This window comes from Carassius carassius, chromosome 2, assembly GCF_963082965.1.
Source record: "Carassius carassius chromosome 2, fCarCar2.1, whole genome shotgun sequence".
In the NCBI taxonomy this organism is placed as follows: Eukaryota; Metazoa; Chordata; class Actinopteri; order Cypriniformes; family Cyprinidae; genus Carassius; species Carassius carassius.
The window spans coordinates 2,272,668-2,288,620 of record NC_081756.1 but is presented as its reverse complement, the minus strand read 5'-3'; the positions used below and the strand labels follow the sequence as shown (position 1 = coordinate 2,288,620).

At 41.5% G+C, this 15,953-nt stretch overlaps 1 protein-coding gene across 2 annotated transcripts; it reads left to right on the top strand.

The window, feature by feature from the left end:
- Nucleotides 1–154: 154 nt before the first annotated feature.
- On the top strand, nt 155–14,586 carry ripk3 (receptor-interacting serine-threonine kinase 3). Of its 2 annotated transcripts, none has more exons than XM_059505781.1 (12): nt 155–424; nt 1,258–1,570; nt 2,456–2,607; nt 3,274–3,323; nt 3,391–3,546; nt 3,622–3,704; nt 3,875–3,944; nt 9,266–9,315; nt 11,456–11,492; nt 11,578–11,627; nt 11,712–11,730; nt 14,192–14,586. In XM_059505781.1, exons 1-12 carry the CDS (start codon nt 267–269, stop codon nt 14,350–14,352), a joined length of 1,299 nt encoding a protein of 432 aa, XP_059361764.1. In that variant the 5' UTR covers nt 155–266; the 3' UTR covers nt 14,353–14,586. The 2 variants fall into 2 exon arrangements, with proteins under 2 accessions (XP_059361764.1, XP_059361763.1); XM_059505780.1 differs by having other exon boundaries at nt 1,255–1,570.
- Nucleotides 14,587–15,953: the final 1,367 nt, after the last annotated feature.

Here is a 15,953-nt window from a genome sequence, read left to right as displayed (position 1 = left end):
TTCAGAGTACATTCCGAAGTAACAGTTGTAAACTAATGGGAACGATAGATCTGTTTGTTATCTGAGATCTCAGGTGTGGACAGACAGACAGACAGACAGACAGACAGACAGACAGACAGACAGGCAGACAGGCAGACAGGTGAGGTGACGCACAGCACGTCAGTCCTCACAGGGCTCTGATGGGGAAGTGGAGGCGTCGCCATCATCGAGGATCTCGAACATGACATGTCTAATCTCTCTCCAGTCGCTGAGTAGACTCGGGTGAGATGGGCGAGAACTACTGCATCCGGCTGAACGTGTTCGGAGATGAATGTCTGCGGTGCTGGAGGAACATCGGGTCCGGCGGGTTCGGGGATGTGTACCGGGCGAAGCACTCGACTCTGGGGATGGACGTGGCCATCAAGTTATTACATTATAAAGACGGGTAATCTGACCGCACGTGCACTTTACACTATTTACATGGCCTAATCCAACTTTACTGATGTAAAATTATTATACATTAATTTAGCCTTCAAGCAGTATCAGATGCGATCATTCTTTCAGTTTGTGTGTTAGTGTTGTTGAATGAGGGGATGATGTCACACTGGGAAGTTGACTTTATCACGTGACACTGAAGCGCACTGACAGCCGCACATCAGGAGACAGGCATCTCTGGAAAACGAGCGAGATTTCACACATTTGGACATGACTTTTTTTTTAAGTAGAATTTTATTTATTTATTTATTTAGTAAACCGTACTCTAATAGTCTGTATTTACATCCTTTACAGTATAAAACAGATTTTGGAGATGTTACCATTTCAGTAATTTTCCTTCAAAATTTCACGTTTAATTCACTGGTGTGTGTGTGTGTGTGTGTGAAATTCTTTTTGAAAGTTACTCACAGTTTCTAAGTGAAAACTGTTTCAAAGTAAATCCCACACCAGTTGTTCTAGTCATTGTCACTGGATAGCATGTTTCCACTGTGACAACTTACCCCAGCCAGTCCTGTTGGTCTCAGTCATCCCTACCAAACACAGTTTTAATCTAGTAAAACTTACCATGGTAAACTTTTAAATGGGTGTACATATATTCACGTTACTATATTTACATTTGATTCTTGTGAAAGTGTTTAAGAGATTAATTATTTGTTGTGTTTTAAAGCCGTTCTTGGCTGATTCCCCGGTAAATGTTGAGGTGCTTTGGAAAACATTGATCTGAGCGTCAGCCTGTGACGTGTTGCAGATGTTGGCCTGTTTCTGTTTGTGCTCGTGCAGCAGATCCTCCATTCAGAGAGAAGCTCAGCTGATGTTCCAGGGCGGGAATCCTAACGTGATCAGGATCTTGGGTCTGTACGAGGGCCGTGTGGACGGCGGGCAGCTGCAGCCCGGGCTGGTGATGGAGTTCATGCCCAAGGGTTCGGTGGCTGACCTGCTGCAGACGCTGACCGGGCCGCCGCCGTGGCCTTTGACCTTCCGCATGGCACACGAGATCAGCCTGGGCATGAACTTCCTCCATCATCTGTCTCCTCCGCTCCTGCATCTGGACCTGAAGCCCAGTAACGTGCTGCTGGACGACAGCCTCCGAGCCAAGGCCAGACGCTCACATGTGCTTCATTACACCCAGATCCTGAAGCCATCTGGATTCAAGGCTTAATAATCAGTTGCATATTAATATTCAAGAAGGATTTTGAATCAGTTGAATTCATTACACTTTAACAATTGAAATAATTGATTGCCGTTTTTAAAAGAATAATAATAGTGGCCTATGAAGTTTTTCTCAAATTCAGTTTTATTTTTATTTTCACGTAATATTTACCCTTTTCATTTTTCTGAATTCTGTTTTAATTATTTAAATTAAGCTTTAATAATAATAAAAAAGGATGTCTAATCAGTTGAAGTCATTACAATTATTTATTTAATAATTTATTACATTTTTAACAAGAGTAGTACCCAATGAAAAGTTTTATTTCCTCAAATTCAGTTTTATGTTGCCCCAAATTCTGTTTCCCTTTCTAGCTTTTTTTTCAGGATTGTGTTTTAAAGTAATATTTTACTTCTATTTTAATAATAGCAAAAGTATATCTGATCAGATTAATTTATAAAACAACTTATCATTTATAAATATTTTTTACCCCCCCACCCCCGCCTGAAAATCTTTTTTCTGGATTCTATTTTAATGGTTTAAATTAATTTTAATCAATAAATTATTTATAATCAGTGAATTCATAAATCTTTAACAACTTCATCCTTTATTTAGCTAAAAAAAAAAAATCTGAATACGAGAGTTTAATTTTTTTTTTTTTTTAATTTTTTTATTTTCTAGATTCTGTGTTTTATGATTTTAAAAAAATATATATTATTTTGGTAATCAAATGAACTTATACAAATTTAACCATTTAAGTGTAAATGTAATATCTCTTTACGAATTCAAATTTAATTTAATTTAACCCTGTGTCTGTCTCTGTCCGTGCTGCAGCTCACAGATTTCGGTCTGTCTCGAGTGGCTCGAAGCGTTTCTCGATGCTCCGGACAGAAAGACGAGGACGAGGGAGGAACGCTGAGCTACATGCCTCCTGAAGCGCTGCTGTCCGTCAACTACAAAGCCAACAAAGCCTCCGACGTCTACAGGTACATCAGAAATACTGAAGCACAGTCTAAACTCTCATTTATTTCTGTGATCAAATCTGTATTTTCAACATCATTCCTCCAGTCTTCAGTGTCACATGATCTTCAGAAATCAGAATAATATGATGATTTACTGCTCGAGAAACATTTCTGATTATTATCAGTGTTGAACACAGATGTGCTGCACTATATTTCTGTGGAAGCTGTGATACATTTTTTAGGATTCACAGGTCAATAGAAAGTTCAGAAGTACAGCATTTATTTGAAATAGAAATCTACTGTAACATTATAAATGTCTTTACTGACACCTTTGATCAATTTAATGCATCCTTGATGAATAAAAGTATTAATATCTTTTAATGTAGTTCCTGTAGTTTTCTGTACTAAAACAATGATTTTTTATTTTATTTTTTAAGCTTTAAGCCCTGTACTGCTTTAAAACTGATCTGAATGCAAAAGGTGTAACAATTCAGATTAAATGATTAAATATAATAAAAAAGTATAAATGAATAAACAAATGATAGTTTTAATCCTTATGCAAAGATTTTTTCGTGTACTAAAAATGCAGATTTTTCTAATGTTTTCTGAATGCGAGAGGAGGGTTCAGCTCCTCGTTCATGACTGAGATGAAGATGAAAGCGTGTGTTTTGTGAACGGTCTGCTCTGCAGTTACGGCGTGCTGCTGTGGTCCATGGTCACCGGGAGAGAGCCCTACAGCGGTAAGAATCCTTCAGCTGCTCTCTGGTCCTTGACCACACCAGTGTCTCACTCGTGTCCATCCCGCAGATGTTCTGTCTAGTCTGGTGCGCTTCCGGATCCCTCAGGGGGACAGACCTGACCTGACCTCTATTAAACGCAGCGAGACCGAAGGTCTGGATGAGATGGTGCAGCTCATGACTGAATGCTGGCATCAGGACCCCGACAGGAGACCGTCGTTCCTCTGTGAGACTCGAACCCAGTCCCTTTTTCATGAGAATCAGCCTCGCCGTCTTCTCACCTCACTGTCTCTGTGTTCAGGTTGTGTTAATGAGACTGAGAAGATCTTTCAGATGCACAGACATGGACTCAACGATGCCGTCTATGATGTTCTGAAGCAGCTGGTACAGTTCATTTTATCATTTTATTCACCAGTTTTGTCAAACGATAGAACTAAAATTGATTGTGAATGGCGTAAACACTTAAATATATCCAAAGGCCAGTTTGCAAGAGAAAGAAAATTCACTGACCTTTACTTTTATCCTCCATTAAACTTATGTTTTCTCATATGCAGGATGAGGATGATGATGATGATGTCTGTTCCAGTTTGAAATCAATCCAGATCAGCCACAAACCACTCAATGGTATTAAATGTTGACTCTATATTTATGCAACTTCAACTAAAACTTAAAGGCAAAACAATATATCTAATAACTACGATGGCGTTTTAGTGTCAAGTTGACAGGGAGTGCCTAGATTACAAGATTAAAGCTGTAATATTTCGAGAATAAAGTCAAAATATTACGAGAATAAAGTCGAAATGTTTAGAGAGAATAGGCCTACTACAAGAATAAAGATGAAATATTACAAGAATAAAGTCGAAATGCTTCAAGAATAAAGTCGAAATGTTTCGAGAATGAAGTCGAAATGTTTTGAGAATAAAGTCGAAATGTTTTGTGAATAAAGTCGAAATGTTTCGTGAATAAAGTCGAAATGTTTCGTGAATAAAGTCGAAATGTTTCGAGAATAAAGTTGAAATGTTTCGAGAATAAAGTCGTAATAGGCCTACTACAACAATAAAGTTGAAATATTACAAGAATAAAGTCGAAATGCTTCAAGAATAAAGTCGAAATGTTTCGAGAATAAAGTCGAAATGTCTCGTGAATAAAGTCGAAATGTCTCGTGAATAAAGTCGAAATGTCTCGTGAATAAAGTCGAAATGTCTCGTGAATGAAGTCGAAATGTTTTGTGAATAAAGTCGAAATGTTTCGAGAATAAAGTTGAAATGTTTCGAGAATAAAGTCGAAATGTTTCGAGAATACAGTCGAAATGTTTCGAGAATAAAGTCGTCATAGGCCTACTACAAGAATAAATAATAGTCGAAATTGTCAGTGTCTGGGTTGTGTTCCCTGGGTTTCCACTAGGTGTCCTCCTTTTCCACGGTGTCTGTCACCTTATCACTTCCTGTTCCCTTATTTTGTCACTTTCCTCCTTGTTTGAGTTAATTTGATTGTTCCCCACCTGTCTCCTGTTCCCTCATCATCCTTCTGTGTATTTATACCCGGTCTGTCTGAGTCTGTGTCACGGAGTCCTTGTCTTATGTGTGATACAGTTCATAGTCTGCTCTTTCCGTGTGTTCTTGTTTTGTGTTTGTGTTATTGGATTTTTTTGGTTTTGACCCTGCCTGGACTGTTTACCCCTTTGGATTTGCCCTTTAAATAAATCTCATACCTGCATTTGGATCTCTCCATGTTTCTTGTATCACCGAACGTGACAGAAGGACTCCGTCATTCCTAGATCCAGCGGTGTGGGATTTCGAATCTGTTCCCCAGCCACCATGGAGGAACGGAGGGGGAGATTCCTGAACTTAACCACCCTTCGTCAAAGGGGGAGTGAGGTGGGTGGCCTGGCGCAATTGTTTTGGACCATGGCAGTCGGGTTAGGTTATAATGACGCAGCACTGAAAGACTTGTTCAATGATTGCCTGGATGACTCTTTTCCTCAATGGGAGATGAAGGGGTTCGAGATCCTGGACTTTTGGGGGTTTACCCCATTACCTGCGCCATCATGCTCAGTGGGATGCAGCAACCACACCTGAGTCTCCAGACAAGACTGCCGCCAGCCCAGCGCCACAGCACAAGATGGCCGCCAGCCCAGCGCCACAGCACAAGATGGCCGCCAGCCCAGCACCACAGCACCAGATGGCCGCCAGCCCAACACCACAGCACAAGATGGCCGCCAGCCCGCTGCCGTCCAGAAGGACATTCCTGAGCTGGCCGCTGCCGTCCTGGAGGACGTTCCCGAGCGAGCCGCTGCCGTCCAGGAGGACGTTCCCGAGCAGGCCGTCGCCGTCCCCGAGGCGGTGCCCGATGCTGTTCCGGAGGCCGTGGCAGTGCCCGATGCTGTTCCGGAGGCCGAGGTGGTGCCCGATGCTGTTCCGGAGGCAGAGTCGGTGCCCGATGCTGTTCCGGAGGCCGAGGCAGTGCCTGATGCCGAGGCGGTGCCCGAGGCTGTTCCGGAGGCCGAGGCGGTGCACGATGCCATTCCCGGAGGCCAAGGCGGTGCCCGATGCCGTTCCCGAGGCTGTGCCCGATGTTGTACCGGAGGCCGATGTGGTGCCCGATGCCGAGGCAGTGTCCGTTGCTGTTCCGGAGGCCGAGGCGGTGCCCGAGGCCGTTCCAGAGGCGGTGCCCGAAGCCGAGGCATCTCACGTCTCCACAGGCAGTCCTAAGTCAAGTCAGGTGCCCATTGACTTTCCAGAGTTGAGTCAGTTCCCGGTTGACCCTCTAGAGCCGAGTCAGGTGTTCATGGACCCTCCAGAGTCAGGGTTAGTTACCGTTGACCCTCTAGAGTCAGGGCTAGCTCCTGTTGATCATCCAGAGTCGAGTCATGTTCCAGTTGTTCCTCTTGAATCAAGTCAGATTCCTGTTGACCTTCCCGAATTGATTCAGGTGCCCGTCGACTTTACAGAGTTGAGTCAGGGTCCAGTTGACCCTCCAGAGTCGAGTCAGGTTCCAGTTGACCCTCCAGAGTCGAGTCAGGTTCCAGTTGACCCTCCAGAGTCGAGTCAGGTTCCTGTTGACCCTCCAGAGTCGAGTCAGGTTCCAGTTGACCCTCCAGAGTCGAGTCAGGTTCCTGTTGACCCTCCAGAGTCGAGTCAGGTTCCTGTTGACCCTCCAGAGTCGAGTCAGGTTCCAGTTGACCCTCCAGAGTCGAGTCAGGTTCCAGTTGACCCTCCAGAGTCGAGTCAGGTTCCAGTTGACCTTCCAGAGTCGAGTCAGGTTCCTGTTGACCCTCCAGAGTCGAGTCAGGTTCCAGTTGACCCTCCAGAGTCGAGTCAGGTTCCAGTTGACCCTCCAGAGTCGAGTCAGGTTCCAGTTGACCCTCCAGAGTCGAGTCAGGTTCCAGTTGACCCTCCAGAGTCGAGTCAGGTTTTCGTGGACCCTCCAGAGTCAGGGCCAGTCACCGCTGACCCTCCAGAGCCAGGGCTAGGTACCATGGACTTACCAGAGACAAGGCTGGTCACCGTTGAACTTTCTGAGTCAAGTCAAGTCACTGGGTGGCCTTCTGCTCCACCCTGTTGGACCCCGGCATCGACCACAGGGGCGTGGTGGTCATCTACTCCACCCTGGGGGACTCCGACGTCGACCACGAGGACGTGGTGGTCATCTGCTCCGCCCTGGGGGACTCTGGCGTAGACCACGAGGATGTGGTGGTCCTCTGCTCCGCCCTGGGGGGCTTCCCCTCTGACCACACGGACATGGTGGTCTTCTGCTCCACCCTGGGGGGCGCTCGCCCTGACTACGCGGTTGTGGTGGTCTTCCGCTCCGCCCTGGAGGACTCTGGCGTCGACCACAAAGATGTGGAGGTCTTCTGCTCCGCCCTAGGGGGGCTTAATGTTGTTGTTTTTGCCTTTTGTTTTTGTGTTCACTTTCTGTCCCCGTTCCTCTCTGTTAGTCTGGCCCTTCGTCCCTCCCCCTGAACCTCCTCCCTCCTGGTCTCCCTGTTTGTGTTTACTTTCTGGTGCCTGTTCCCCATGTCTTTCTTTTCTGGCCCTCTGTCCATCCCCCTGAGCCTCCACCTGTCCGCCTCCCTCCTGGTCTCTGTTTTGTGTCTGTCTTGGAGCGTCTGGGAGCCGCTCCCTAGAGGTGGGGTACTGTCACAGTGTCTGGGTTGTGTTCCCTGGGTTTCCACTAGGTGTCCTCCTTTTCCACAGTGTCTGTCACCTTATCACTTCCTGTTCCCTTATTTGGTCATTTTCCTCCTTATTTGAGTTAATTTGATTGTTCCCCACCTGTCTCCTGTTCCCTCATCATCCTTCTGTGTATTTATACCCGGTCTGTCTGAGTCTGTGTCACGGAGTCCTTGTCTTATGTGTGATACAGTTCATAGTCTGCTCTTTCCGTTTGTTCTTGTTTTGTGTTCGTGTTATTGGATTTTCTGGTTTGACCCTGCCTGGACTGTTTACCCCTTTGGATTTGCCCTTTAAAGAAATCTCATACCTGCATTTGGATCTCTCCACGTTTCTTGTATCACCGAACGTGACAGAAATGTTTCGAGAATAAAGTCGAACTGTTTTCGAGAATAAAGTCGAACTGTTTCGAGAATAAAGTCGAACTGTTTCGAGAATAAAGTCGAACTGTTTCGAGAATAAAGTCGAACTGTTTCGAGAATAAAGTCGAACTGTTTCGAAAATAAAGTCGAACTGTTTCGAGAATAAAGTCGAAATGTTTCGAGAATAAAGTCGTAACGTTAAATAAAGTTGAAATATTATGAGAATACATTTTCACATATAGAATGTACATTTCACACATAAAGAAAACTTTAATGAATTGTTTCACATATATAGAGTGATCTGATCATTATAGAGCTTGAAAAACATTATTGTCAGACACATAATTTGTATTTAGCTTTAAAACTGATTTTGAAAAGCTGAGACATTAGAAAGTAGGTTTATCAAAAGCAAAAATCTTATTACTATTGGGTGGCTGTCGCACTACAAATAACTTTTGCAATGGAAGACTATTTCCAATGAAATAATATTTCCAAGCATACTGTCCCCACAAGTATGACACATGGTATGATTTCTGCTAATAATCCCACATAAGCATTAAATAAGAGAGCTACAGAACCCCCCGAAGGAATATCGATTGGGTGTGTGAGCTGATGTTAAGATAAAAAGTTGTTCCTGTTCAGTCATAAATATCATATTCTTGATATTAAACTGTTTCCGCAAGTCCTTAAAACTGAATCTTCCTCGTCCCAGTAAGATGATGCAGCCACTAGGATGCAACAATATTCAAATCAATCCCAGAGACCTGTAACTTCTCCCGGTGCTCTCAATCTGGGATATTAACATGCTTTAATTTCTACTATTTAAATCCTCGTAACATTTCGACTTTATTCTCATAGTATTTTGACTTTATTCTCATATTATTTCGACTTTATTCTCATAGTATTTCGACTTTATTCATGAAATATAACAAATTTAATCTTGTAATCTTATAAAAAAAAAAATTCAACGCGGCACTAAAACGCCGTCGTAAATAACAAAAGTAAAAATAATAATAATAATATTTAATCTCAGTGGTACTAAAATATAACTGTTTCTATAAAGGAAGCTTGTTAAATGTACAGAAATCTCATTCTGGATTGGTATTATTATGATGGTTTGAATGTGAAGTCAATATGAAATCTAAATCAACCCTGTTTATGTTCTTCTGCTTCAGTGCTCCTGGTTTTATTGTGTTTTAGTGATTCATCAGTTGATTCAGTTATTCTAAAGAACAAACGTGTCTTTCTTCAGTCTGTCAATCAATCCCTCTGATTTTACAGTCGATTCCTGATGGAGAAATCCAGTCCTGCTCTCCTGTGGTTTGTTATTTAATGAACATACTGGATGTGTGTCACATTAAATATGTTGAACGGGTCATAAAGCTGTTTTATGTTGATCTTTGTGTTTCAGAAGCTGGTCCTCAGGGTTTGTCCTGTATCACCGGAACGCCTCCTAAACAGGTATATAAACAAATTATGCTTAAACTTGTAATTAAAACTCAAATACTAAACAATCTTAACTAGGGATGCACTAGGGACCCTATACTGATACAGCCCGATACTGAGCTTCTGTACTCGTACTCGTTATAATGCCCCAATACCAAATGCAAATACCACACAGCATGTGATAAGTGCCATATTCAGACAAACACAGACAACAGAACAACAGACAGCAGAATGGAGTTATTAGAGATAAATGTTGTCTACATAGGATATATATGCAATGAATATAATGTTAAACATTCAGTATTAATGCCTGTGTAGCTGACGTGTGCGAGCTGATAAAGCACGCTGAGTGGATTGAGAGCGCAGCGGCGGAGATGCGCGTGCGAAATAGTCAATCTTTTGTTCGTTATCTGGCTCGGCTCAGTGTTCATCTTCAGTTTTCTCTTCACAGCAGTTTAGTCAGTGTACTGTTTGAGTAAATGAATTACTCCGGGATATTGGTTTGTTTGAACTCAGAGGAAGTGTCAGTCACATTAAACAAGTTAACAGCTAAAGGGTTAGTTCACCAAAAAATGAAAATTATGTCATTAATAACTCACCCTTATGTCGTTCCAAACCCGTGAGACCTCCATTCATCTTCAGAACACAGTTTAAGATATTTTAGATTTAGTCCGAAAGCTCTCAGTCCCTCCATTGAAGCTGTGTGTACGGTCTACTGTCCATGTCCAGAAAGGTAAGAAAATTATCATCAAATTAGTCCATGTGACATCAGAGGGTCAGTTAGAATTTTTTGAAGCATCGAAAATACATTTTGGTCCAAAAATAGCAAAAACTACGACTTTGTTCAGCATTAGCTTCTCTTCCGTGTCTGTTGTAAGAGAGTTCAAAACAAAGCAGTTTGTGATATCCGGTTCACAAACGAATCACTCGATGTAACCAGATCTTTTTGTACCAGTTCACCAAAACGAACTGAATTGTTTTAAACGGTTTGCATCTACAATGACCATTAATCCAAAAATGACTTTGTCATGAGTCTGGACCCGGTGTTCCTCCCTCTCACCACCAGAGGGTGCCACTTCCCCATCTCCCGGACTCATTCACCGTAACACTACACACCTGGTTCACTCTGTACACCTGTTGCATCCACTCACTCACTTACACACACACACGGCTTCCCCATTTGTTCATGAGCATATATTCTGGTCTCACCCACCACTCTGCCTGGCTATATTGTAAAGTCATTTGTGATTACGTGTGCTACTCGTGCTTGTATTTCGGCTTGTCCTTGTGATTCGTGGTGGCCTTTTTGTTTCATTCTTATTAAAATTAATCTTCCCTGCGTCTTGGACCCTGACCTTGTTCTTTCCATGGCGCCGTCTCTACCGCGCCGTGACAGAATATAGCCAGCAAATATGGGTCCAGCGTGGAGGTTCCTCGATGTCCGCCAGGGAGCTCGGAGTCTCGAGGATTATGCTTGGGACTTCGTGGGGGCGGCTCGGCTGTCAGCGACAGAGAAGACCTGTCTAATGGTCTTCTGAGGAGGAGGACTAGCCGAGCCCTTCAAGTCTCTCATGCCATTCTGGCACCCCAACGAGACGCTGGAGAGTTATATCGACCTGGCTCTCCAGTTGAGTGGCTAAGCCGTCAGGGTGGGGGTGCCTGCCCAGGAGTTTCCTGGCGAGAAGGCGGCGCTCGCTTCCGGCATCCACATAGCGGCGGGTGCCGACCACAAGTCCCCCGAGGCTGCAGGTGCCACGGACGAGTCCCACGTGGAGGTTGCTGGTGCCGTGGATGAGGCCGCGGACGAGGTCCCAGAGGAGGCGGCAGGTGCCGCTCATGGTTCGCAAAGGTGGCGGTGGCTGTTCGGGAAGCACCAGAGGCAAAGGTGTCCGCTCACAATCCCGGTTCTGCCCTGGGTTCCCACCCCACCGGCTCTGCCTCAGTCCCCAGGTCCCCCTCCAGCACACGGTCCTGGACCCCCAGAACTGAACTGAACTGAACTGAAGATGAACACCGAGCAGAGCCAGATAACGAACGAAAGATTGATTGCTAAATGACTAAATAAAATGTAAATGTAAAAAATTTGTGTATTGAAATAAATAAAGCAAGCTGAACTGAGAATGTGTATTAACTACTGTAATATTTTGTCTTGTAGGAAACAGCTGTGAGTTACGCAAAACCCATAAAGAAAGGTAATCTGAGCCCCAGAAATGCTTTATGATGATTCATATGATTTGTTTGGTGCTGAATGTATTTGTTTGTGGTTGTTTCTCACAGAATCATTTCCTGGTCCTGCTCCACCGGCGACGTCTGTCAGAACAACACAGGTCTGAAACAAACAATCAAACACCTCCGGCTCATATAATCTTCTTTGCTAACGTCCCGCTGTGTGTTTGTGTTTCATCTTACAGCGGCAAACTTCAACACCAGGTCAGTTTCACACACTTTCATCTTACTCTGAAGGGAAGTGTACCTGACACATTTCATGATAAACGTTAATGTGTAAGCAGGGCTGTTGATGGTTATTTATAACACAAAGTATAATTTTTTTTATTATAAAAAACATTTAGACTACTGTTCAAAATTTTATGATCAGAATTATTTTTAATGTTTTCTTATTTATTTCTGTGATGTGCAGCTGAATTATTAGCATCATTACTCCAGTCTTCAGTGTCACATGATCTTCAGAAATAATTTTAATATACTGATTATTATTATGATTATTATTTAATATACCTATCAGATAGGTCCTTCAAAGTATCTTGGAGAGGTGAGGTGTCCAAGTCACAACATCTAACTACTGGGGTGCCTCAGGGCTCAGTTCTTGGACCACTTCTCTTCTCTGTCTACATGGCATCATTAGGTTCTGTCATTCAGAAACATGGCTTTTCATATCACTGCTATGCTGATGACACTCAACTCTTCCTCTCATTCCATCCTGATGATTCGACGGTAGCTATTCACATCTCAGCTTGTCTAATAGGCATTTCTTGCTGGATGAAGGACCATCACCGTCATCTCAACCTTGCCAAGACAGAATTGCTTGTGTTTCCAGCAAACCCATCGTTTCATCACAATTTCATCATCAAGTGAAGTGATAGATAAGATAAACCATAACTCCTTCAAAAACAGCCAGAAACTTGTTCAAGCACTTGTTCTTGTTCTATTGCAATGCCCTCTTGGCAGGTCTTCCAGACAGTTCTGTCAAACCTTTACAATTAATCCAGCAAGATTAATTTGTAATGAGCGGAAAATACTACACCTCACACCACTGTTTATTAATTTGCACTGGCTTCCAATAGCTGCTCGCATAAAATTCAAGGCATTGATGTTTGCATACAAAACTACCACTGGCTCTGCACCCATTTACCTAAATTTGTTAATCCAGACTTATGTGCCCTCTAGAAGCTTGTTCTGCTAGTGAACGTTGCTTGATTGTGCCATCCCAAAGAAGCACAAAGTCACTTTTACGAATGTTCCCTCCTGGTGGAATTACCTCCCCAACTCAATCCGAGCAGCTGAGTCCTTAGCCATCTTCAAGAATCAGCTTAAAACACATCTCTTCCATCTTTATTTGACCCTCTAACTTTAACACTCACTATTCTAATTCTATTCTTTAAAAAAATCTAACTACCTTTTTCTTTTTGTATTCTATTTTCTTTTTATTTATTATAAAATTATAAAAAAGACCTCTTAACACTAGCTTGCTCTATTCTTTTTCTATTCTATCTGTTTTCTTTGTATTTATTATATTATTTAAAAGCCCACGCTACATGTACTGCATTTAAGCTAACTGAGACTTGTTATAACAGTTGTATATCATTGCTCTTTTTGTTGTTTTTGATTGCTTTTATTGTTCTCATTTGTAAGTCACTTTGAATAAAAGCGTCTGCTAAATGACTAAATGTAAATGTAATGATTTATTATCAGTGATGTTGAAACTGTTCTGCTGCTTCAGATTTTTATGGAATGTGTGATACTTTTTTCAGGATTCTTTGATGAATAAAAAGTAAAAAAGAAGAGCATTTATTTAAAATAGAAATCTTTTCAAACAATATACACTACAGTTCAAAAGTATGGGGTCAGTAAATGTTTATTCTTTACTTCTATGAATGAAATTAAACTTTTATTCAGCAAGAATGTATATTGTTAGAAAAGATTTATATTTTGAATAAATTCTATTCTTTTAAACTGTTTATTCATCAAATAATCCGGATAAAACTATTACGGTTTCCAAAAAAAATATTTGGCCCCACATCTCTTAATAATTCTAATAATAAATCATCATATTAGAATGATTTGTGAAGGATCATGTGACACTTTATACTGGAGTAATGATGATGGAAATTCAGCATTGCAATACAGAAATAAATGATATTTAAAAGGATATTAAAATAGAAACCATTATTACTATATATTTTAATAACATTTTGCATGATTACTATTTTTTTTCTGTATTTTTTGTTCAATAAATTCAGCGTTGACCAGCGAAGAGACTTCTTTAAAAAACATTACAAGATTTACTGATCACATACTTTTGACCGGTAGTGTACATACTTTGATGAATTATTAATCTTAATTCAAATACAAATTTTAATTGTGAAGAACCCAATAAATAACCATCTTTGTTCATACACATGTAGAACAAATAATTACTTAAGCTTGTTTCTGCTACAGAATAAAAACAAAAAAGGTAATTTCAATATTTGTAATCTTAAGATTTAGATTTCTTTTAATTTTAAGATAATGTTTGAATTGCAGGATATAAACTCCTAATTACAAGAAGAAAATTGAGAATATTTTAGATAAAAAAAGATATATATATATATATATATAAAAGTGACATGAACAGAAAGCATCTCACTCTTCCGTCTTTCTGCTCTCCTCTCAGGCGGTGTCCAGATCACCATGTCAAACGTCTGTGGAGTTCAGATCGGCAACAACAACATCATGAATATCATTCAGAAACCGCGGCAGAGACACAGAACGGCTCCTTCTAGAGTCGGCTCGTCTTATTCCCGCTCAGAGAACTCCCCGAAAAACCCCCAGTGACCTCTTTACACTCTTCTGCAGGAATCAGCTCTCGTTCAGTGTTATAAGTGACAAACTATACCTGTGAGCCAAAGGGAAATGGACTTTCAGTGGAGCTGGACACTCAAAAAATATCCATGTCAATTTGATGTGTTTGAATTGCTTATAAAATGTCCATCCATTTGGATTACACAGTTTTAACATAAACTAATAAAAATAGTATGATGCATGTTTGTCAGTCATACATAAACAAAGCAGGTCAGATTAATAATAATGTTTTTGTATGTTGAATTAAACATACATATATGTATATGTATATATATATATATATATATATATATACACACACATATATATATATATATATATACGTATACATATATATATATATATATATATATATATATATATATATATATATATATATATATATTATAACTTAAACATTGAGAAAACAAAATATTAAAATACATATAAAAATGTAAATGTTTTATTATTCTAGTTCTCAATTCCATTTAGTATAACCTGATGTACTTAACACTAGAACTTAGATACATAAATTAGTGATCAATTCTCTACACCACAGACTGAGGATAACTCCACAACGACTAATGCACACTCTCTCTCCTGCTCTCCACTCTCAGAGATGGATGTTTCCAAACTTATCCTGTCCAATCATCCTACTACTTGTCCACTTGATCTGATCCCCACTCACCTCCTTCAAGCGATCTCTTACTCACATTATCAACTCCTATCTTCACTCTGGAACATTTCCCCCAGCATTTAAGCAGGCTCGGGTAAGCCCGCTGATTAAGTAACCATCTCTAAATCAAGCACTTTTAGAAAACTACAGACTGGTATCCCTTCTTCCATTCATTGCAAAGATTACTCCCATTACTGGACCTGTCTGCTGCTTTTGACACTGTTAATCACCAGATTTTCCTGTCCACCCTCAGAAAGATGGGCATCTCTGGAACCGCACTCCTGTGGTTTTAAGTCTTAGCTCTCCGATAGGTCCTTCAGGGTGTCTTGGAGGGGTGAAGTCACAACTACTTGCTACTGGGGTTCCTCAAGGCTCAGTACTTGGACAACTTTTCTTCTCCATCTACATGACGTCATTAGGATCTGTCATTCAGAAGCATGGCTTTGCCTATCACTGCTACGCTGATGACACTTAACTTTACTTCTCATTCCAACCATCATTCACCCGACGGTAGTTGTTAACATTTCAGCCTGTCTGAGTGACATTTCTAGCAGGATGAATGACCATCACCTTCAGTTCAACCTTACTAAGACAGAACTGCTGGTGGTTCCAGCTAACCCATCACTTCATCACAACTTCTCTATACAGCTGGGTTCATCAACCATAACTCCTTCCAGGACAGACAGAAACCTAGGAGTTGTGATGGATCATCAGTTAAGCTTCACTGACCATATTGCTACAATGACTCGGTCCTGCAGATTTGCCTTATACAACATTAGGAAGATTAGACCCTTCCTGTCAGAGCAAGCCAACCAAGCTCTTGTTCTCTCCGGACTGGACTATTGTAATTCTCTCCTGGCGGGCCTTCCTGCATGTACTATCAAGCCTCTGCAACTGATCCAGAATGCAGCAGCGAGGG